Here is a 22,963-nt window from a genome sequence, read left to right as displayed (position 1 = left end):
GCTAGTCTTGCCTTTTTATTCAGTGAAGAATATTTGTAGACATTTGGGTTATGAAAGTCAGAGTTACAGCTGTGTTTGGGAAAGTGTTTTCTTCTGACTTGGAAAGTGTGTGCTGCGTTTCCCAAATGTTTGCAGGTGCAAATTGATAAAACTGCACCTGGAGTGTTTTTAAAGGTTTGCAAACCAGAAAACAACATTTTATAATTGGGAAGATACGTTCACACTATGCATTTCAGAGTTGTGCGGCTTTGGCTTAATCAGAGGTTCACCTTATGGAGACCGGTCTAAAGAATTGAACGAGCATTTGAAAATGTCTTAAATGCCATTTGGGTTCCAATATATCATCCAGGTCTTTCTTCTTATGTCTGCTGTTCTCTGTTAAACCCTGGAAAGACAGAAAACACTGATGTTGCACCTACAGTTAATGCCACTGAAGATGCCCATAGTTTGGGGCAGGGAATCCTGGAGGATGTTCCATATTATAAAGTCCAGTTGATTCACTTCATTTACTGAAATCTCGAAGATGGGAACCAGTGTCAGTAACTCTGTGTAGTGCAGAGAGCAACTACAGAAATCAGTGTGAGACTTAGGAAGGGGGTCTGAACATTAAAAGTGCAGAAAGAAGCTCTTATCAATTTGATAAATTCCCCAAAATATTACTGTTTACTTTTTTTTTAAGTCGTAAACCAAACTTGAAATTGGTTTTCCAAAAGTTTCAGCTAAGCCGAGGCCTGTGGGCTAAAGGGCTGCTAGCCTAGGGATGTCTGTGCCTCCTCTCCCTGTTTCAGCCTGGCCACCCTCCTCACTGTGCTGTGACTTCAAGGACAGGCTTCGTGCCGACAGCAGAGCACCAGCCAGGCCCTGTACACACTCAGCGTCAGCTCTCTCCTGTGTGTCAGGCTTGTAGCATGTAATGCATGTGGGAACACTGAACAGTGTCAGCTTTTGAGCAGACCCTCCCTGATGAGGAGGGTCGTGCACAGGGATCACCTGTGGGAGAGAAGGGGTCGGAGCCAGCAGGATGGGGGACCGGCCCCTGGCATTGAGGCCTGAGTTAACCAAGACCCTGTGAGCACTAGCAAGGCTGCTCTGTGTGTTCACTGTGAAATACAGAGGTTGGCTAAGGGAGAACCAGGGTCCTTGTCAGCTCTGAGATTCTGATTTGAATGAACCAGAACACCCATGAAGCTTTAGAATATTTCTAGTGCCCCGCCTGAGCCCAACTGGTATTTTACTGTCAGTCCCTATTGTCAGCTTCAGCTAAATGTTCTCTAAAAGACACAAACTCAGTGAAGGGGGTCGCTGTTCCTGCTCCAAGCACAGGCCATGGGGAAGTTCCAGGCTGTCCCATGGAGGCAGAAGGTGAGGCTGCCTCAGAGCCAGTTGAGAGTCACAGAACCCCCGAGGTGAGAAGTGTTTGTCCAGATACACTGCAGACTGACACGGAGAGTGATACTGGCCACTTTGCAGGTCCATATTTTAGAAATAGTGTTGGAAAACTTGTTTCTCCTTTCTCTGTCAATGGCTTATGTTGATTTCCAGCTTTCTCCTGGCTGTACCTGTGTCTCTATGTGGAGGTGGAGTTACACGAGATGTGACATCACTGTTGAGGACGTAGCCTAGATTCCACTTCCTATGACGGGGTGGTAGTGGAGGTGGGGAGCATGGTCACCCAGATGTGCGCCCTGGGATCTGAAGCTCTGGGTTCAAATCTTTGTTGGTTGAGTACTTGGCATGATGCAGGTACATTTCCAGGACCCAGGAGCTGCAGCTGTTATTCCAGATGATAGGAATATAAAAATTATTAGTAATCTTCCCATCACTGTAAAGGTCAGTAGACTCTCCTGTAGAAACAGCTTTAAAAATTAAGAATGACCTTTATTTTTCATGTTTCCTTGAACCATGATATTCATTAACTCAGCTGAGTGCTGCAGGTTTGAGTTGGGTACTGAAGAAACATTTTCAGGGACCAACCTTATTTTCTGTTATCTTCACAGCATTTCTGGTGGAAGTGGTCTGGTCTTGTCCACATGTGGGCCCTGGTGGCAGGCCAGGGAGGAGTCAGAGATTTACACGTGTGGCTGAGTCCCGTGGGCATAAACATCGTGTGTCAGTCTGAGGATTCTGTGACCTTAAACAGTAGTGCCAGACTTGTGTTTGGGCTGGCACTCTTAGGAGACCTGAATAAGTGCTTACTTACCTGACAACGCCTACGTGTGGAGTTTTGTTTTTTGTCATTGGATTGTCTGGTTTAAGTTTTTTTTATGTTGTAAATACGTAGGTGCAGGGATGAAATTTTCTACCCTGAAAAAAAAAAAAAGTGTCACGTAGACTTGCTCTCTTGATTCTTAATACTGCTTATTGGGGAGTCCATCTGTCCCAGAACAAAGGTGAGGTGGGTACCTGATGCTAAGGGAAGTTAGGGGAGTCAAATGGTTTTGGAAGCTGACCCAGGGGGTAGAGGAATTTGCATCCATGCAGTGGTTCTAGAATTGAAATTCAGTGTTATACTTAAAGATGGCACATCTTGGCTCTATGGGACAAAATAAGCTAAAATTTAATTAATTTCTAGAATGTTATAACCCCCCCCCAAAAAAAAGAAAGACTTACTATTTTCAGGTAAATAGTTTACTGTTCCCTCATCTTCTAAATGTATAAAGAATATCCCTTCAAATTATTTCTGGTCTTTGAAAGAACCCTGAGAGCTTAGCTTTGTAGCTTAGAAAAATAATAATTTAGGACGAAGGCCTGTGTGTTGGCAGACAGGTAAATGCATGTAAAAGGTAATGCATTCTGGAAGCACCTAGGGGGATAGCACACTGGTGGAGAGTTTATATAAATATTGTCCAGTTGTAGTCTTTTGAAACAGAACACTGTACTTAGTACGTTTTTTTCCTAAGCATTAAATTTTGTTTGTTTTATAACCTGGAAATGGGCTTTGGATTCAGAGTTGGGTATTCAGACATTACCTTTTCAAACTGTGGAGACTTGGATTATTTGTTTAATCTTTGAACTTTTCTCATTTTAAAATGTGGGGAACATCACTTACCTCAATGGTTACAGAGCATATTAACTTGAATGGGAGAAGGCCTACCACCTAGTAGGTGTTTATTGAATGCTAAATGTTTTCAATGAAAAAGGAAGTAATAAATCTCAAACTTCAGTGCTGAAGTGGAGAAATAAATACTTAAAGCAATTGCTTGATTCCTGGTGACCGAACTTTTGACAGGGCACTCTGCTGACTGCTTTCTGTTAGCCCATTGCCTGAGGAGCATTTCCATAAACACCAGAATCAAAGCAAACTGCATTTGAGGAATATTCAAGATGCCAAGAAGTTACTGCCCTATCAAAAGAGTGGCTGGGGGAGTGATGAGGGTCTGTAATCATTTTGTCATTATTTACCAGATGCAGTCATATTACCAGGGCTAATAGTTGCCATATATTTCTGGTGTATAATTTATACCAATTATTGCTGTGTCATGTGCTGTGTTAAACATTTCTAAGCATTGGCACGTTTAATTCCTTTGGTAACTTGAGAGGTAGGTATTATGACACTCAGTTTATACACATGAGAAGAATGAGCAATAGGTCTAGACTGGGACTGTGTGTTAGCCAGGACAGTGCCTTCTCAAGTGAGCTTCTGTGCTCTGGGGCCCACTCGTCTGGATGATAGTTTCGTTCTTGAAGTGCTAATGCAGTCGTGCTTATTGGGAGAAAGGGTGGTCTTTAAAATTTTGGAAACATTAGGACTTGAGAAGATCTGAGGAATTGATAACGGATGGTCAGTACCAGTTTGCCCAGATTAATTTTTCTGATTTTTGTATATTAACTTTGCTCCTTCTGATTCAAGTGTAGGATGCCGTGGGATACTTGTTGACATTGTTGTTGCTCAGTCTTGGCTGCACAAAAAGTCACCTGGGGAGCTTTACGGACTAGGCTCTGTAGACTAGGGCGATCCCCACAACTCATCCCCTACCTGTAGGACCTTCTCACTTGAAGATGAAGGAGGAGGGGGAAGAAGAGGGTAAGCAAGAATTCTCAGTGTTTGCACCATTCCAGGCACTGTGGTCTTCCTGGAAGGTTTACTGGGAAGGTTATCACATCTCTAGACCTGGTGCTTGGGATCTGACTCTTCCATGGTTTTTCTAGACTTTGGCTGTGTTGTGTCTCATATTGTTTGATTTTGCTATTCCAGGGACATCCCAAAGTCATTGGCCACGCTTGTGAAGATCAAACATAAGTGAGTTAAGAAGCTGTTCCAGATGTGGTTCACACATAGACACTGTTTTCTTTCTGTAGAATTAAGTTTTCCTATCTTCTCTCCTTCACCAGGGTCATACTCTGAACCTAAATTCTCTCCTGTCCCCACCACTCTACAGCTGTCTTTAACTTAAACAATGACAGATGGCAGTAAATCCAGCTGTGGGCAAGAGTCTGGAAAGCAGAGGGATTTTAAAGGCAGAGAAGTAGTTTGCTGTTTCCCAGATTGTTTCCTTAAGGGAGCACAGGGTAAAGGAAAAGATGGCGCCAGCAGTTACCCACTGGAGCATTCAATTCAGTTTTCACTAGCGAATATTTGTCCACAGTCATTTAAATCAGTTTTTATTCCATTTACACATGAGGGGGCAGTATGGTACTATCAAGCAAATGCTCTGTTGAAATGGTTTATATTTTTATTGGTATATAATAGTTTTTAGGTGAGAACTTTTAGTCTTGGCGATTGTAACTCCGACATGGTTGTTATTGAATGTGATACAAGGATGTAAGTGATGCCCTCACTTGTATACACAGGTCATGTGCCCATGTGGCAAGTCAAATGCATAAATAACCACTTCCTTGCAGTGAGGGGCCTCCCCACGGTGTTTTTACTGTGAATTTTATATTTACATTGTGTTTAATGCTGGCTTGCTTGCTTCCCCTTTCCTGCTTCCACTTGAGGAATGTCAGCCCTCCGGAGAGACAGTGTATGTCAGGTTGATGTCTCAAAATATTTTATGACTTCATTGAAGACTGAAGGTTCTTCACTCATGGGGGGTACAGGAGGCCTCTGATGTCAGATCAAGGTGGCTGTGGAAAGGTTTATTATAAGTCACCTCTGTGTGACATTTGCGGATTGCTTTTCTCAAATGAAAACAATTGCTGAGCAAAGAAGCAGCACATTTTAATGAAGGCTATTGCTGATATGCGAATGACTGTGTAGAGCGTCAAGGTGCTGATATTCTAGGCTTCATAAATGGGGGGCAAATAATTAAGAGAAGCTGGAAGGTATTAAATGAATTGATAAAATCTGCAAAGCGTTTTATGAAAACTGTGCTTGGAATCCGAAAGGTAACTTCATAGGCCTGAGCTATTTTTAAATGTGTAAAAATCATTTGCAGTCATATGTTTCTGTTTATGTACTTTGAAAAAAACTTGAGACGGGCATGTTGGCATAAATATAACCCTGTGTGAAATCTAATGGGGTATTTGTTTTTAGCATTTTTTCCTGGCTACTCCATTTGTGGATGTAGAAGTGGGGGAATGTCTACACCTGGTCAGCATAATTATACTTGCTCAGCTAGGGGATGGATTTATTTTGAAATAGAACGATTTGATACCACTTTTACTTAATAAGAAATTTGATTTTGAAAGGTTCAGTTAGGAAAATAAATAAAAGGCTCATCACCTCTCCCTTAAGTTCAAAGGAGCAGATTTTGGGCTCCAGCCCATTTTGAATGAACATAGCAAATGTTGTTTGATGCTGCTTTGCAGTTGCAGTACACAGGTTTCTGTTGATGGGAAATAATTAATGTCTTTTGTGCTTCGGTGACAGATCTTTAGGACCCTGCCTGATGCCACATTGCCTGAGCCAATGTCCCAGTCCACATCGCCCCCAAATGCGCCACCAAGACAATCGAAGAGACTCGGCCAGAGGATTAAGAGACCCGTGGCTGTGTATAATCTTTGTCTTGAGCTGGAGGATGGTAAGGTGTTAATTCTATTTTTTTCTGCTTGACAGCTTGTTGAGAGTATGACATATCATATGTCCCCAGGGCAGGCTATAGTTTTCTATGCTTTGTGTTTTAATTTCTTGTTCCCTTAAGATTATAATTTTTGAGATTAACAGGGAGGGTAAAGCTTTCATGCCAGGGAGAGAATGCAAGTTTCAGTTGTGTGTTTGTGCTATGCATGGTTCTTTTTTTATTTTTAAAAGACAGCTTAAATTTCTTTTTTGGGAGACTTGTGTGACCTCCTGTGAGGTTACATAACCCTGAGACAAATGGAAAGGGAACTAAAATTAAAGCAGATCTTTTATGAGAGGAGCTGATAGAGTCGTCTAATGTTAAATGCATCCAGATTAAAGGCACAGCTCACAGTTGCACATGAGTCTGTGGCTCCTGCACCTCTCTTGCCGCGTTTCTGACATTTTCCTCAGGCAGGTATCTCATCACATGGCCAGAGTGGCTAACTGTCCTGCCTGTGGTGCTTACGTGGAGACTGGGCTGCAGTGAGATGCTGGCAAAGCCAAGTTGTCGCGTCTTCTCCAAGCCAGCATGGGCCAGCTACTGTGGCCACATAACCCTCTTTTCCCAGTGTTGCCACGTTGCCTCCTTTGTAAAGAAAGCCTGGAATATTGACTTTTAAGCACAGGTCCCTACAAAACAAGACCATGAGTTCTGGAGGGGCCCCCAATTGCTGATTTGTGATCTCGTGGTGGTTGGTGTGGAGTAAGATAATCCTGGTCTCCAAACCTGCATTCTCAGCTGGTGTGTCTGCTGACACTGTGCCTCTTCTGCTGTGGAACTCCATCCCTTTTGTGGCCATTTCCTGAATTTGGAATTAGTCTTCATTTTTCATCCTCTTCTCATCCTTTTTTTGGGGGATGAGGCGCTATCTTTGTTATCCTTTCAAGCTATTTCGGTTATATTGGTTTGGAATTGTAAGATGACTGTCAGAGGAAGGAAGGGAATGAAGGTAGAAACAAGAGTACCTCATCTTCATATTAAGAAGCTTTAGTATCAAATGTCCAGATAATCAGTATCCAAAGTTCCACATAAGCAAGCAGCAGCCGTCTTCCATTCTGTTGACTTTGGGGGGGGTGGTCTTCAGGGGGCTCAGAGTGCCTCCCATGATAACACGGGGGGCTAAGGTGTCCAGTAGTCTTTTTTTTAAATTTTTTATTTTTTTAATTAATAAATTTTATTTTTATATTCCCCATACAATTGCAATCCCCCCATTCTGACCCCAATCCCTCCCCTCCCGCCCCCCCACCCCCCAAAAAGTCTCTGGTTCATAGTTTTTCTTGATTTTCACTTTCTTATAGTTATTCATTTTCCTGGTCCCTTATTTAAGTTTTCTAGATTCCTGCTATGAGTGAGACCATCCGGTATTTTTCTTTTTCTTTCTGGCTTATTTTGCTGAGCATGATCCCTTCCAGCGCCATCCATGTTGCTGCAAATTGCATGTGTTTATCTTTTTTTGAATGCTGAGTAATATTCCATGGTATATATGTACCACATCTTCTTGATCCAGTCATCTATTTTTGGGCATTTGGGTTGTTTCCAAAGCTTAGCTATTGTAAACAGTGCTGCTATAAACATAGGGGTGCAGGTGTTCTTTGGAATTGATGTTTCTGTGTTCTTTGGGTAAATAGCTAGGAGTGGAATTGCTGGATCCTGTGGAAGCTCTATGTTTAGTAGGTCCAGAAATCTCCACACAGCTCTCCATAGTGGTTGGACCAGTTTGCACTCCCACCAACAGCGCAGAAGAGTTCCTTTTTCTCTGCATTCTCACCAACATTTGTTGTTGCTAGCTTTTTTAATATGTGCCATTCTCACTGGTGTGAGATGGTATCTCATGGTAGTTTTGATTTACATTTCCCTGATTGCAAGTGATGTTGAACATTTTTTCATATGCCTGTTGGCCATTCGCATTTCCTCTTCAGAGAATTTTCTTTTTAGCTCCTCTGTCCATTTTTTGACTGGATTATTTTCTTTGTTGTTGTTGAGTCTCATCAGCTCTTTGCAGATTTTTGTGATCAGTCCTTTATCATTAGTGTTGGGTGCAAAAATGTTCTCCCAGTTGGTGGGGTTTCTCTTTGTTTTTGTTATTGTCTCTTTTGCTGTGCAGAAGCTCTTTAATTTGATGTAGTCCCAGCTGTTTATCTTTGCCTTCACTATCACTGCTTTGGGTGATGTGTCTTTAAAGATGTCTTTGATATGCAAATCACGTAGTGTTTCGCCTATATACAGTAGTCTTTTAATACATCTTACAAGTATTAGTTTTACAGTCAGATCCTTCTTTTCTTTCTTTCTTATTTTCGAGAGGAAGGGTATGACTCGTTAAAATCAGCCTGTAATTTCAGACTTCCATTAGACATGAGTTTCAACTTCTGATTCCAGGTTAACTTTTTAATTCTCTCTCTTTTCTCACTTTCACTCAGTCTCAGCAGAGTTGCTAATAAGGAGTAAAACAGACTGGTTTGAATTGCACCTTTTTCAATCTCTCACTTGTCCTCCAGTGTTAATAAATAGTGAAAGAGGCAAATGTTAGAAAGTGGGAGAGGAAAAAGAAATCAAGAAGACATAGGCCAATGCCATCCTTGGCTTATTGACCCTATGTCATAATGGGCATGACCAAAGAGGGACATTTTGGCTTGGAATCCATAGCTCTTTTTCCGGTACTTTTGAGAATTAAATTGTAATATCCAATCATATGTGCCCGTGTACTTACCTTGACTGCTAAGTGACTATGAATGGGGAGCAAGCTTCTGAGGTGTTATTCAACCCATCTTTAATGGAAATATTCCAGATGGTGTACAGTCACGGCTTTCCTCTATTTTAGGTGGTAGAACAGTTCTTAATCATTTCATTGGAAGGGAATAAAGAAGATTGTCAGCTCCTTTAGTCTGTTTTCTGGTCATGATATGTTTTAGTCTATATTTTGTATTTTATAACTTTACTCCTTCTGATTACAGTCTTGGATTTTTTTCTTTTTTGGGAAAGTTATCAGATTGAGGAAAGTCAGTGAGTTTAGTGATAGAATGATTTTATTTGACCCTAGCAGTCATGAGATAAAGCACTTGAAAATAGTACTTATCTCCTCTTCCCCCAATTATTTGTTGTTAAGCAGTGAAACTTAAGCTTATGGAAGAAAATTATTTCAGGGAAAGTAAAGTTGGCTTTGTATCTTACATATACTTAAAGGGAAATAAATGAAGAGAGATAGTGCATATGCTTTTACAAGGAAGCATACCTGGAATGGATACTGAAAATTATGCCATTGAATGTCACTTAGCATATTGAAAACTCTACCCCCTCCAAAAAAAAGTATCCATGTCACTGGGGCTTAAATGTTTTTCAGTGACTGACCTCAGTTATTTAATTTTCAGCTCTGCTGGAAGGTTTCAAGAAGTTTAATCTTCTGTTATGCTTTTTCTTATTGATGGCAGTAGCATCACTCCCATGTTCTAGTTTTGGATATAGTATGCTGATCCAATCAACTCTAGCTGATTATTTTTGTGATTTCCTTTTTTTTCCTTTTGATATGAATCTTATGGAAACTTTATATGCCAAAATGTTCTCTTCCCTCCTATTTGTGCACTCTAGTGTTAGTTCAATTTGACTTAATAAAATCCAGGATAAATAATTTTTGTTCAATAGTTAGGTAGATTATCTGCCAGGATTCGTGGACCCAGGTTAGATGGCTAGAGGTTCTTTTCAGCCCTGGGATTTGGTCACAGATTTGGTATTTGAGTGAAGTGGTTTGTGGTATGTTATTTCTTCTTCTACATTGACTGGAGTATGAAACTTGGGATGTACCAAACATCCAGCCCTGGAAATACTCAGAATTGGTTTCCATTTACCATCAAGGAGATCAAAAAGTCATTATTAGCAGAGTCAGCAAGCCTGCTTGCCTAAACCGAAATAGGATGGGCCTGGACGCAGGGAATACTAGCTAGCCAGCCCTCGGCTTGTCAGATATGATTTTTATTATGTTTTATTCAACCCCACACCACTCTCAATTGAGAGATGACCAGTTTAATTAAAAACACTTAGTATCTTTACTTTCATAATGACTTTAATTGGCACTGGCACATTTAACCATACTGCATACACAATGCTCATTATGTTTCTTTGTAATATATGATTAAAATGATATTAAACTTATTATTTGTAAAAGATGTTAATATTCTAATTACTTGCTTAAGGATCATTAATGATGATTGATGTGAACAGAAATGGATATAGGATCCAGCCAGATTTCTTAAAATAGAGCAGCCATTATATCCTTACTGAAATGCCCACTGTTATTTTGTAGAAACCATATTGTTCTTTTACATATAGCTTTTCAGAAACTCATGAACTTCGAAGTTGAGTAGATTTGACTAAGTTGTTTGGTGTGAAATAGCAAAACATGAAGTAGGATGTAAGTGCTAAAAAAAGAAGTCAGTGGTTTGCTTTCATTTCACTCTTACTGTCTTGTTTTTTTAAATTTCTGTATAACTTAGAGTAACTCTAACAAGGTTTAATGTATTGTTATTTTTTTTTTTCCTGCCCACTCCAATGTTATGTCCTTACTACCTCTCTTTGTGTGTGTGCCAAACAATCTTTTATGGAAACATTTTCTTTGTAGCTCCTAACTGGCTGGGCTCTGCAGCACCTACCTCTGCTGATGTCACCTGTGACGCCCTGAGGTTGGCAGCTGTCAACCCTGCAGCCACAGACTAAGCATTCCCCAGGACCTTTAACTGTTCCAGAAAGTTCTGTAGCTAAAGATCAGTGCCACAGCTGTGGGGCTGTGTTGACAATCTAATCAGAAATGAGCTTTCCACTGTGCATAATATTGGGTTGTCGGAAAAGTCATGACGTATTTTTTTCTGTTTTTCAAGCAAAACTGTGTCATGACTTTTCCGACAATCCAGTATTTTTCTGCTATTTCCTGCCTCTTGGTTCCTTGAGGGCTTTGATGATGAGGCAGAGGCTGAAGGTATCAGTTTAATCTGGACCTGTCCATTCTGAGTTAGCATCAGTTTTGCTGTTATCCTCAGACCCTTCTAGTCTCCCAGTTGCCTGGGTGATGTCATCACCTTTTTTTTTTTTTTGAGACAGACCTGTGGCCAATCTTGGGGGTCAGGTAGATGTGGCACGACTTCCCCACCACTGTAGAGGTTGAAGTGGGCTTTGACTAACAGCAGGACTGGAAAATAAAATGGCTATCTGGAAGAGATGTGAGAACAAATTGTTGTGACTTTTAACTGACTCGTTGAGGATGAAGCTAAGGTAATCAAAACAGATGCTACCAGCCATGTTTTAGTATATTTTTTAATATTTAGGCCAGCTTTCCATCAAAAGGGAAAAAAAATGTTTTACTTTGTTAATGTCTTCAGAACCTACAGCTGTATATAAATGCCCTGGACAGGAGGATTAGTAAAAGTTGTATGAAACATATCAAAATAGTGTATATGGAAAGTCAGTGGAAAAAATTCAGTAATTACTAAAATGATGTATCTTCTTAGAGGAAGATGCATCTCATAACTATGAACAACATGGAGCTCGTTTTTCTCCTGTTTTTTCACAGACACACACCGACATGCACTTATTGGCTCTTCTTAAAGGATGAGAGGCGCCCACTCTAGTGAGAGACACTGATTTTTAGTAGAAGTCAGGGATGTCTGCTGACTTTTAAGATAGCTGCATGGTCTCAGTTCTCAGGAAAGTGTCTTTAGAAACCTCCCTCATGGAAATTTGCTTTTGTCCGTGAATTGCAACTACTCTATCTCCGCCCCCTGCCCCCAAATGTCGTCGGAAAACTTGTGGGTGAGAAGGACCGGTGTAAAAACCGTGTCGACATGGGCCTTCCCATAGCAGTTGATGAGCCCTCATCTGTCTGTCTCATCAGCCTGGCGCAGAATTATAATCTGCTCCAGTAACTGGGCACAAGCAGGTCTTTGTCTTAAGCTTGGCAATCCTGAGTCTCTTCATTTTTTTTGCATGACGCTTCATGGGTGGACTCTGGATGGATAATACTTCCCCTGGAGCCAAGGCCTCTCGCTGCCTCCTCAGAGCATGATTGGCTGTGTTGTGAAGTTAAATCCAAGACCAGGGTTGAACCAGTGACAGCATATGTAGACAGATTATTTCTTAACTCACTGTTACAATGATGAGATCAATGGGTTGGAAAAGGCAGCCAGAAATTTCTGGGCTGTAATTGAGTTGTGGCGTGCCCATAAATCATGCAAGCTTCCTCCCCTGCCCTGGCATCTCCCCAGAAGCCTCCCGGAAGCTCAGCCCCCCAGCGCCAGTGACAAAGCAAAAGGCAACGTCTTGTGTGACTTCTATGTAATCTTAACCATGCTTCTGTGTGGGACGAACATTTTCCTCTTTCTCTGGAGAGGCAAAAGCCTATTGAATGCCATTAAAAAGCACATGGCTGCTTCTGTGGTGAAAATAAGTTCATGGCAGGTAACTTGAATTTATAGAAGAGAGAAAAATTCTTTCAAGCTTGTCTCCCTGCGGTGTGGGCTTTTTCTTCACTTCTAATAGCTTTTATTTTAATTTCTAGTTCTGAATTCAAGCAGCTGTCAGTCTCTTTATAGCCCTCTTTGAAACTCTTACAGCGTAGGAGGTAGCCGGGCTGTCTAAGAAACTTCTTTTCAAACCAACCAAAGTATTGTTTATCCTGAATGGAATAGAATTTTTGAGGCTGTCAAGAGTGACTGATTTGAGATGTTTTCCTTGGTAGCCAAAAGGATGGGCAGGAGAAATCTTGAAGGGGAAGGTATTATTTTAGAGTCACCCATTCCGAGCCACTCCTATTACTTAGAAAACCCTTATGGACGGTGATTAAAAACTACCAGGACAGGAGACTTGTTTAAAATTAATATAACTAAACAAACTTGTGGCCGGTTTGTTTTTACTTATGGACTCCTTTCGAGCTCTTGAGGAAAAAGAACATGGGTGTGAGTGAGTGAGTGATGTGGAGAGCATTCTGCACCCGCTGCTCCCTGCTGGCCTTTTACCAGCTCTCACTAGTGAGTTGGCAGCTTGGCTCCCTCAGGAGGCTCCTTCTCCTTCCTTCCATGGCACCCCAGGGTGCCTTCTGAGCAATATTTAGGGGAGTCGAATTTCACCGGTGGGTGACCAACACATCTTCAAGTCTACTAAAATGAGCTATTGGGCTGACATTTTGCATGTACTAATAATATTTGCCCTCTGTGATCAGCAGCTTGATATTTTGAGCTTGAAATGTGGTTATGGTCATGATTTTATTTTTCTCTCCATGTCAGAATAGAAATAGTGATTCAGCCTCTGTTTATTATCTTGGTTCTTTAAAGGTAAACTCTTTTTCTTAAAATTGTTAGTAAGACTTCAACAGAAGGCAACATTTGGAGGGAAATAATAGTGAACAGCTACATCTACCATATGATATGCCAGAAACTGTTAGTTAATATGTAGTAAACCAGGTAATCTTTATAATAATCCTACAGGTATTTTATGTTATTTTATTTTAATTTAAATTTTTTATTTTTTTATTTTTTTTTTTTTATAGAGGCATGTTTTCTTTCTTTCTTTCTTTCTTTCTTTGTTTTGTTTATACATGCACTGGGTACAGTCAGAAGCGCGGGAGGGTGAGAGAATTCACCAGAGCCAGAGCGGGGAGCAGAACAGACAGACGACGAAATACACTGCTGAGGGGAGCAGCGGGCGGCAGGAGAGGTCTGCGCGCCATGTGGGACCCTCCTCCGGTGGCCGGGAAGCAGCCGGGGATCGAACCGGCGCCGCAGAGGCCGGGGGCAGCTTCGCAACCCAGCGCTCAACTGCTGCGCCACCGGGGAGGCCCTTAATTTAAATTTTTTAAAGATTTATTTATGCATACAAGGGCTGGGGTGCAGGGCAGAGATGTGGGGGGTGAGAGGATTCACCAGAGACAGAGCGGGGAACAGAACAGGCAGACTGACTGAAATACACTGCTGAGGGGAGCAGTGGGCGAGATGGGAGAAGTCTGCCTCACCATGTGGGTTTCTCCCTGGCCGGCTAGGGATCGAACTCATGCTGCAGAGGCTGCAGATTGCTTCGTAGTGTGATGCTTAACCCCTTGCACCACCAGGGAGGCCCCTACAGGTATTTTATAGTTTGGGAAACTGAGGCCTGGCAAGGGTCACACTCACCGAGGTCTCACAGGTGCTCATTGACAAAACCAGGATTCAAGACAGGTAGCTTGACCTCAAGGTCCAGTTCCTCACACTTCTTCCGCATCCTGATCCTAAGTCCCACAGCCAGTAGCTCTTCCCGGAGTCAGCAGACATGGTTGGTTCTCGTCATCCTTTAGAGTTGTTCTGTATATTTCAAACAACACAGTGATTTGTTCTTTTCTAACTTTGAAAGTGCTTCTTAGTTTTTCCATTTAGAATGGGTGGTGGTGTTGTACGGGCTGCAGGGTTATGGCTTTGGAGACGAAGAAGAAAGCTTACTGTGTTTAGGTGGGCCTCTGGTAACTGAGACTGGGAGAAGCGAAACCACGAATGAGGGGGGCTCCTGTATATGTGCATTTAAGTCATGCAACTTTCAGCTCCACACAGATGCAAGCTGTGCTTGGCCCCTGGTAGGTTGAGTATAGGTTGAAGGTTTTGAAATAGAATGAAGCAGAGCTCTAGAAAGCAGTGTGTCCCCTCCTGGGTGTTGCGCAAAGACCTCGCCGTGCCACTGGACGTGATGCTCTTGCTGCTTAGCTGCTCCTGTGAGATGAAATGTGTCTTCTGCCTACTCCTTGGGTTGCATCTAGCATTTAAGGGGTTGCTCTCCCTGGAAATATTTAGGCACAAAGAGTTTTATTGAATAGTAGACTTGTTTGTGATTGCGCTTGAATTTAAACTTGCTTGGATTTGAATACCTGTCCTCCTCTTGCTTTTACATTTTTTCCCTTTTAAGCCTCATGAATTTGGGGCAATAAGATTTCTCATGTCTCTCCCCCCACCCCCCCGGCAAGGACAAGTAAGTTGAGCCTGATTATGAAGTACAAGGCTCCAAATACCTTTTCATGTTTGGCAGACTTTCATAGGAAATGTAATGGTGTCTTTTATATGTACTGTTCCCCACCCACCCCCCCTCCCCCCCTCCCCGGGGTCAGTGTACTGTGTAGGATTACTGGCCTCTGAGCCTGGCAGTAGGTAATGATTGGCGTTCTTTAGCTGAGAAGAATCACAGGTGGGGAGGGCAGGGGACAGGTCAGGAGTGCACAAGCTTCCTGGCCTCTGTGGTCTGGAGCTTGTGTTCTGAGCATACTGCTCTAAATTTCCTGAGCTGTCAAGGTGTCAGCCTTCCTCTAAAGTTTATGGAAGACAGTTTGATTCAATATCTGATTACTTTTCAGTTCCTAAGGATAATAGCACATGGTTGTTATATTTTTTATTTGTTTATGTAGGCAGAAATCATGGTCTCTAAATAATGCCTCAGGACTGTGATTATGATATAAAAATGCCCTCTGCTTTACCGAGTAAAGCAATTTGCTTTGACTTCTATTGACATTGCAACCAAACTGTTCTTACTCACTTTATAATTGAATTGCTACAGACTCCCATCGACCTTTGCAAGTTGCAGAGGTGGTTCCTGGAGTTGTAACCTAATGCTTATTAGCTGCTGTTAGAACGCTGTAATGGGGTCTGTGTTTTATGTCATGTGATTCTAACATAGCTGATTCCCTCCCCGGCTTTTCCTACCATATACTTTCTGCATATCACAGTTGTCCAGTAGCTTTGGGGGATAAGCATGATGCTTATTTTTTTTAATCTCTAGGCAATAGTAAGCAAAATCTGTTTTATAATTTTATGACAATTTCAATACATCTTTTCAGACCTTAAAGTGATGACTTCAATTTGTAGTTCAGGAATTGCCCTCCTTTTCTCTTGTTTTTCCTGAGATGCACATGTCTGTATAATTTCGATTTTTGTGCTTCTGGGGTTGGGGGATGGGGGCTTATTCCATTTGCATTTCTTTTGCTTCCTAGACGTGATTTCAGATAAAGAAATCATATTACCCCAAGTGAATGATTCTCATTTGACCTTGGGCTATCATTAATCAGCATGTTATTAGCTTTATTACCCTGCCCACGATGACTTGCCTTGTTTGCTGAGGGTGAGATGAAATGAGAGGAACTGGGGCGCCTGGCCCTCTGCCCAGCGGACACTGCCTTGGCTTGCAGTGAACTGAGAATTGGGGTAAGTGGGATTTTTAGAATCTTTCCCATCACACGGCAGTTATCACCCGTCTCTCAGTGCACCTCCCACTGCTGGGAGACACAGATAGCTTTCTTGCCTTAATGGGCAGTTGGCAGGGTTGATTTCTTGTACGCCTCCCCCTTTTCCCTAATGTAAGACTTAGGGAAGATTTTCTGATCATCCAGCCTAGACCACCTCCTTTTCGTTTACCGCCTCCTACTACATGGACGGTGCCGAATTCCCTTTGGATGGTAGAGTTGGATTTTTATTTTAAAGAAAGATTCCCTGTTCCACTAGCAATTTCAAAAGTTCCATTTTAAAATCAAACCTTGAGTTCTCCATCCCATCTTTAGCATACTAATTTAATAAGGGAACCCTGTGCATGTGTGTGTGCTCGTGTGTGTGCTTTTCTAGTTCACAAAAACTAACGTGTAAGATTATATGATATAGTTCTTCCTGGCCTATGTTTTGAGCTTCTTAACAGGTTTTGCTTTATTTTGACAGGCCACTTCCATATTTGTTTTTCAGCATTAGGCTTTACTTACAGTGCCAAGTCCAGCAATACATTGAACGGTTGGGGGGAGGGGAGAAGGAAGCCAGCATTACTCCTTGTTCTAATTTATAATAGTGCAGCAATAGAGACTAGTCTTTGGTGTGGTGAAATAGAGCATCTCGACCTTTATTTTAACAAAGCAGAAATTGGGTCAGAATACATGTGAAGTGATTTGGGAGTACTGTTTCTCATAGTAGGTTCCCCCGTCCTTTTCAGCCCATTGTATATCCCGGGTAACATAAGAAGAAAAACTAATGTGGCTCAGAGGAGGTTTTATTGATGTCATAATATCTGCCACATGGTGGAAACTAGGGCAGCATGCATATTTTCTGCTTAGTTCAAAGGTTATGTTTTGCACAGGCTTATATAAGCAAAACAAACAAAACTCTCCTTCTACTGCAGCATTTCATAAAGCCGTCCCAGCTTCAGGCTCTTTCCATGAACTTCACTCCCAGAACTGTTGTCTTTCTGCTGTGACTTCTACCCAGATTGCTTTATCCTTGAGTATGTAGCCCATGTCTCCTCCTCACTCTCAGAGTCCTCTTCAATTTCATATATTAAGCCTGTTTTCTTGGTGCTTGAATCTTCTGGTGCTGCATTCTTAGAGCACATACCCAGTTGGGCCATGATGATGTTGAAAGGCTCTAAGCAAGACATTATTGGTAGTTTGGGGGCAGCCCCATTTAAATGATAGCAAACAGCAGGACAGGAGAATGAAGGCAGGCACTAAGGGAGCAGGGGAGGGGTGGATATGAGCCACAGAAACTTTGTTTGACTCCTCCTGGTGAAAGATTCCACCTAATTTTGGTCAACACCACCCTGAACAGTGAAAGAGATCGTGTTTAGCCATGTCATTTATTTCTCTGTTGTCAAGAGGAGTTTTATATGTTGGATCATATTTTCTAATCAGTTTCACTTAGGATTTAGGATTCCCCCACCCAAGAAAGTCTGACATGCCATTAATTCATAAAATAGTGGTTAAGCATATTAGCTTTTCACTTTATGGAAGCTCCATCTTTAGCAGGTTGAGGAATCTCCACACCACTCTCCATAGTGGTTGGACCAGTTTGCACTCCCACCAGCAGTGCAGCAGAGTTCCTTTTTCTCCACATCCTCGCCAACATTTGTTGTTGTGAGTTTTTTTATATGTGCCATTCTCACTGGTGTAAGGTGGTATCTCATTGTGGTTTTGATTTGCATTTACCTGATTATAAGGGATCTTGAACACTTTTTCATATAACTGTTGGCCATATGCATTTCCTCTTTTGAGAAGTGTCTTTTTAGCTCTTCTGCCCATTTTTTCACTGCATTGTTTACTTTGTTTTTGTTGAGTCATGTGAATTCTTTGTAGATCTTTGTAATCAGTCCCTTATCAGTTGTATGGAGTGCAAAAATTTTCTCCCAATCAGTAGGGTGTCTCTTTGTTTTATATACCCAGACCTTTGAGTGGTAGTTTAAATATACAATGCTATGCTCAAATTTCTTCTTTTAAATACTTTAAACCCATCATTCAGTGTTGTTGCTCACTATCGCTATTGAGAACATGGATGCCAGTCCTGGTCTTTTGTTTGTTTATAGCAGTAATTTTTTCCCCCTACATATTTTGATGTTCTTAAAATTTTCAAGTATGTGTCTTTTAAAGATTTATTTATTTATGCATACCAGAATAGGGGTGTAGGGGATGCAGGGGTGAGAGGATTCATCAGAGATAGAGACGAGAGCAGAACAGGTGGATCTACTGAAATACACTTCTAAGGGGAGCAGAGGGTGAAGACAGGAGAGGTCTGCTGCACCATGTGGGTCAGCTTCCTGGCAGGGATCAAACTCATGCCACAGTGGCTACTGATAGCTTGATAATACTGCGACTTTTACTCCTGTGCCACCAGGAGGCCCCAGTTTTATATCTTATGTGAAATATTTCTGTAGTTTCCTCTTTGGCCTTGAGTCCCTTAAATTAATGTCTTTGAAGTTCCTTTAACTTTGAGGAATTGGTTATTGGTTTTTATTCATTTAAATATTTCTTTCAAGTTATTGCTTCTTCTGGGATTGGATATTTGTAATTTCACTTTACTACTGTCTCCTTTTTACAGACCTGTAATAAATTTGAATTTTTAAGACATTTGTTGAGTTTGCTGATGATCTTAGTTTTCTTGGGAAACTGTCTTTAACAAGTCCTGTGTGAACTGTGTGCACACACGAGGATGGTGCATCTGGCATCACTTCCTCCTCTTTCCTCTCTGGGCCTCACCTCCACTGGGTTCAGGACCAGGTCTTACTGGTGGTCTTGCTCATGGCGCTTATCCCTGGGGTAGTCAGGGTGTGGAGGTGTGTCAATTTACTTCTCCAGGCAAACTGGGAACTTGGGCATAGGGTTTTGGCCTCCCAGCCCTAGTTCCAAATAGAGTGCCTGCGCTTAGTAGGTGTTTTGGGGTGTGTTGTGGTAGGGACACCAGAGGACTTGAACATCAGCTGCTTCTGCATGTGTAGATGAAGTTGGAGTCAGCAGGCCTTTGCTGTGTGCTCCCACCAACCTCTGCATCCGAGTGTCTCTCAGAGAGGTGTAAATGGTTTTTTTCAGTGCAGTTATATATTTTTATTTATTTTTAAAGTGTTATTTTGTCATGTTTGTGGTTGTTGGACATTATGTGGCAGAGGAGGTGAGTTTTCACTTCACATCTCATAAATATCTTGACTGGAAATTTCCTGACTGGCCTTTATTGTAAACACATTACTGGTTTCTTAAAAGCACCATTACTTTGTTCTACTATTTTTTTCTTTTGATTCCAATGATCAACTTTTTGATATTTAGATTTTGATACTTAGAACATCAAAGATCATTCTGACCTGACAAAGTGAATTTGTTTGCCAGGAGCACCTGAATAGTGTGCACAGTTCACCAGATGCATAACTGGGAAGTTTGTTAGAATTAAGTTCAACTGATACATTACATTTTTTTTTTCTTTTTGTGCTTCCCTTTTGTCTTTCCTGCCCCTTTTTATTTTTTTTTCTTCCTTCTGCTAATGCATATGCCATGATAGTTAAGAGAGAGGAGCGCAAAATAGTTTTACTGTTGAGTAGACCATCCCTTCCTGAGGAATCCAGGAAATCCCTGTGCTTTGTACCATCCACCATTTCAGGTTAAGTGCGAGGCAGCAGGTAAAGGTAAGGGACTCAGAGGGAACTGTCTCTGGCATCATCATTTTGGGGAAGTACATTTGAGAGCAAGACAAAGCAGAAATGAATGAAGAGGGAGGGAAAACTCGAAACCGTGTTCCCCCCAGCCACCCAGGCCTGGCTGATATGTGTGCTTTAAGGATAACCAAGCCTGAGACATAGCTTCCACCCTCCAAAAATGCACAGTGGACACAGGGAGCTAAAACCAGGTCATGAACTCAGTAGGTGACAGTGAAACTCGAACTTGATGCTTGCTCGTAGTTGTGAGAAAGAGAGCCAGGCAGAACAGGCGGTTGGCAAGTGCTGGGTGGAGAAGGTGGGAATTAAGCGGGTGTTGTGAGGAAGATGTTTTCTCTTCTTGATGGTGGTTCTATTTCTGGTGAGCCTCTTATCTCGGAGCCTGCTCATAACAAAAGTCCCTCAGCTCCATTTTTGTTCTCGTTCTGAACACCCTCATTCCTCACAGGTGGCTTGTCTGTCTGTAGATACCTGTGAAAGGTAACACCTGAGAGGTTGTGTGACACTCAAAAGAAATGAAAGGTGGAAAATGATGAGAGTATCTGACTTTAATTCTCAAGTACAAATTAGTTTCATAAGGTTTAAAAATCTTGATTCCAGAAATTGTTGAACAATAGTGAGGGGAAAAAAAAAAAAAACCACAAACATTACTTTCCCACTAGGACAAAAGCAGTCCTTTGATTTTGGTGAAGTTTGAGAAATGATGCGACATATTTATGTTTATGTGCCCAGTATTAGTGTTCCCTGGAATTCAGTGATTCTCTGTAGATGAGCTCAGCCAACAGGAAGGAGAAAGGAATTGTGTGCACACGGGGAGGGGTGGAGGACCCCTTTGATTGGTTTTTGTGTTCTTACCAGTATTCTTTTTACTCGAGGGTTGGCAGGAAGGAAGAGAGAAAATCTTAATAGATTATGATTTAATATATTGAATGGTGATTTGTGCTGTGTCAGCCTCCTTGGAAAGAGGGTTTGAGGCCACATGACGAGCTAGTGTATTTGCTGGTAAAAACATTTCAGGCATCTTTTGAAAGTAACCTTAGACCTTTGCTCTTCAGTTCTCCACAGACACTGCTCATTGACAGGTTTCTCCTGGTAGGAATGAATCAGGGAAGAGCTGGTCCAAGACTCTCATTTACTGCTTTTGCTGTGTCATGCCCTGCTGTGCAGACAGGGGAGGAAGCCCAGACAGCAGAGGACCGGGATCCAGCCTCCTGAATTAGGAAAGCTGCTTGCATCTGACTTTCTGTTGAAGTGATTCTCTTCTGCTTTAGAACCGAGCGTATTTTGCTCCTTCTAGCCAAGCCCTGAGTGGGCGACTCTGGTGCCAGTAAATGTTCCGGACTTTAGACTCTGTGCTGGGGTGACATTTGGTACCTTCTTAATTCTAAAGGGAGTCATCGCTGAGGAAGTCTGAGGCACCCAAAGTAGGGTCCAGTCCCTTGCTTTGGGGCTCATTTGCAGAAAAGAATTAGATGGACTTGAGCTTGACAAGGAGAGGGGAAGAAGCAGCCTTTGTTTCAAAGTGGACTGTATCTCAGAATAAGAATCAAAGACCTGCATAGTCATGTATCAGCGAGTTTTGCTTGTTTGCCTGAAAATATTGACCCTTGTCTTTGGGCCTGAATTACTCCAATTAGCTGGACTCTTTTGTGGTAAAGAGCTCTGGGAAAAATGACATCACTGAAAGAGGAGTCAGAATATTCTAGACTGCACATTTGTGATGGGGGCAGAGCAAACCTTCACAGGGATACTTGCCAGAGAGGAGCTCTGCCTGCAGAAATCCCATTCAACTCTTGCCCGTTGTACCTCCTGTGCTTCCTAACAACACGCTTAGGAAGGAAAAATCTCAGAGAACTCTCCCTTTCCAGAATCTTCCACACAGGACCATCCTGGTATTTCTAACTACTCCCATAAGAATCTCTTCTTGTGGCTGTTACTACCATCTCTAGCTCCTTCCCTGCATCCAGTCTTTCCAGATCTCCATTTCAAAGATCTCCATTTCTTAGTTTAACTTGTAAGCTCGGTCAGTGTTAAATGAGAATGACTTTGCACAGTCTGTCTTTGTGATTAGCATCTTGGGATCTAGTTTAATTTAGATTCTTTCATTTCTCTTGTGCTTCATTACTAGAACTGAAATCCATCTGAGATGGTTTCCACAGAGCAGGTTCCTTGTTGTTTTTGGCGTTCATGCCTGCTCTGTTTCTGGACCTAAGACTGAGGTGAAATAAAGGTTCCATCAGTAGGAAGCCGGCGGGCGGCAGAGCTGCACTTCCATGTTGTCTGTCATCTGCTTCCACGGCAGTGTGTTGACCAGCTGTGGTGACCCAACCCCTCTAAACTCCACCCCAAGTCCTTCCATTGTAACAGAATGTCGCTGTCTCTTCAAGGCCCCAGGGGGCAGGTAATATTTAGTGGGGACTGTGAAGTAGGCTGTGGGCTCCAAGCTCTGAGTGGGCGCTATACAGGCAGGTGGATGGTGGCAGTGAGCACTGTGAAAGCAAGACCCCAGCTCAGGGACACAGCTGCTCTGGCGTGTTCCCTTTCCTGTCTTCTGATTTTCCACCCAAGCCCATAATGCGCACAGATGACACTAAACCTATTTCATAAAACGGTCCTCTATGAATGACTACAGCATGCAGCCCATTAAGAAAACGCTCCTTAGTTTTGGTTCAGGTCATCCCCTGTGCCGCTGCAGGGACCTTCTTCACATATAACATCCTCCCTAAATGTTCACCGGGAAATGGAAGTTTCTCTGTGTCCGGGATTTAATAAGTGGAGCCATTAAGTTGTAATTCAAGACGCCAGCCCAGAAGACGAGGTTCCTCTACAGTTGTTTAATTTATTATGCGCTAAGTGGTGACTGGCAGCGGCCCTGGGAAGCGTCGTGACAAGGAGGGGAGGCTGGGTCCTGGGGGTGGGGGGGCGGGTGTGTGCTCTGAGCTGCTCCTGAGGTTATCATCACACGCAGCTGTGCTGCTTATGGGCTGTGAGTCATTGTGGCCGCCATTAAGTCCTTCATCTTC

At 42.3% G+C, this 22,963-nt stretch overlaps 1 protein-coding gene across 1 annotated transcript in view; it reads left to right on the top strand.

Moving 5' to 3' along the window:
* The window catches only part of ARHGAP10 (Rho GTPase activating protein 10), a gene marked incomplete at both ends in the record, with an annotated part of 223,928 nt that overhangs the window by 176,947 nt on the left and 24,018 nt on the right, over positions 1-22,963 (top strand). Inside the window, one exon of the mRNA XM_084245750.1 lies at positions 5,813-5,963. Coding sequence (XP_084101876.1) covers positions 5,813-5,963 — 151 coding nt within the window. The remainder of the gene's footprint in view (positions 1-5,812; positions 5,964-22,963) is intronic.

This window comes from Talpa europaea (genome assembly GCF_964194135.1).
Source record: "Talpa europaea genome assembly, chromosome: 10".
NCBI classification, from domain to species: Eukaryota; Metazoa; Chordata; class Mammalia; order Eulipotyphla; family Talpidae; genus Talpa; species Talpa europaea.
The sequence above is the reverse complement of the archived record's forward strand: the minus strand, read 5'-3'. Positions and strand labels throughout refer to the sequence as shown.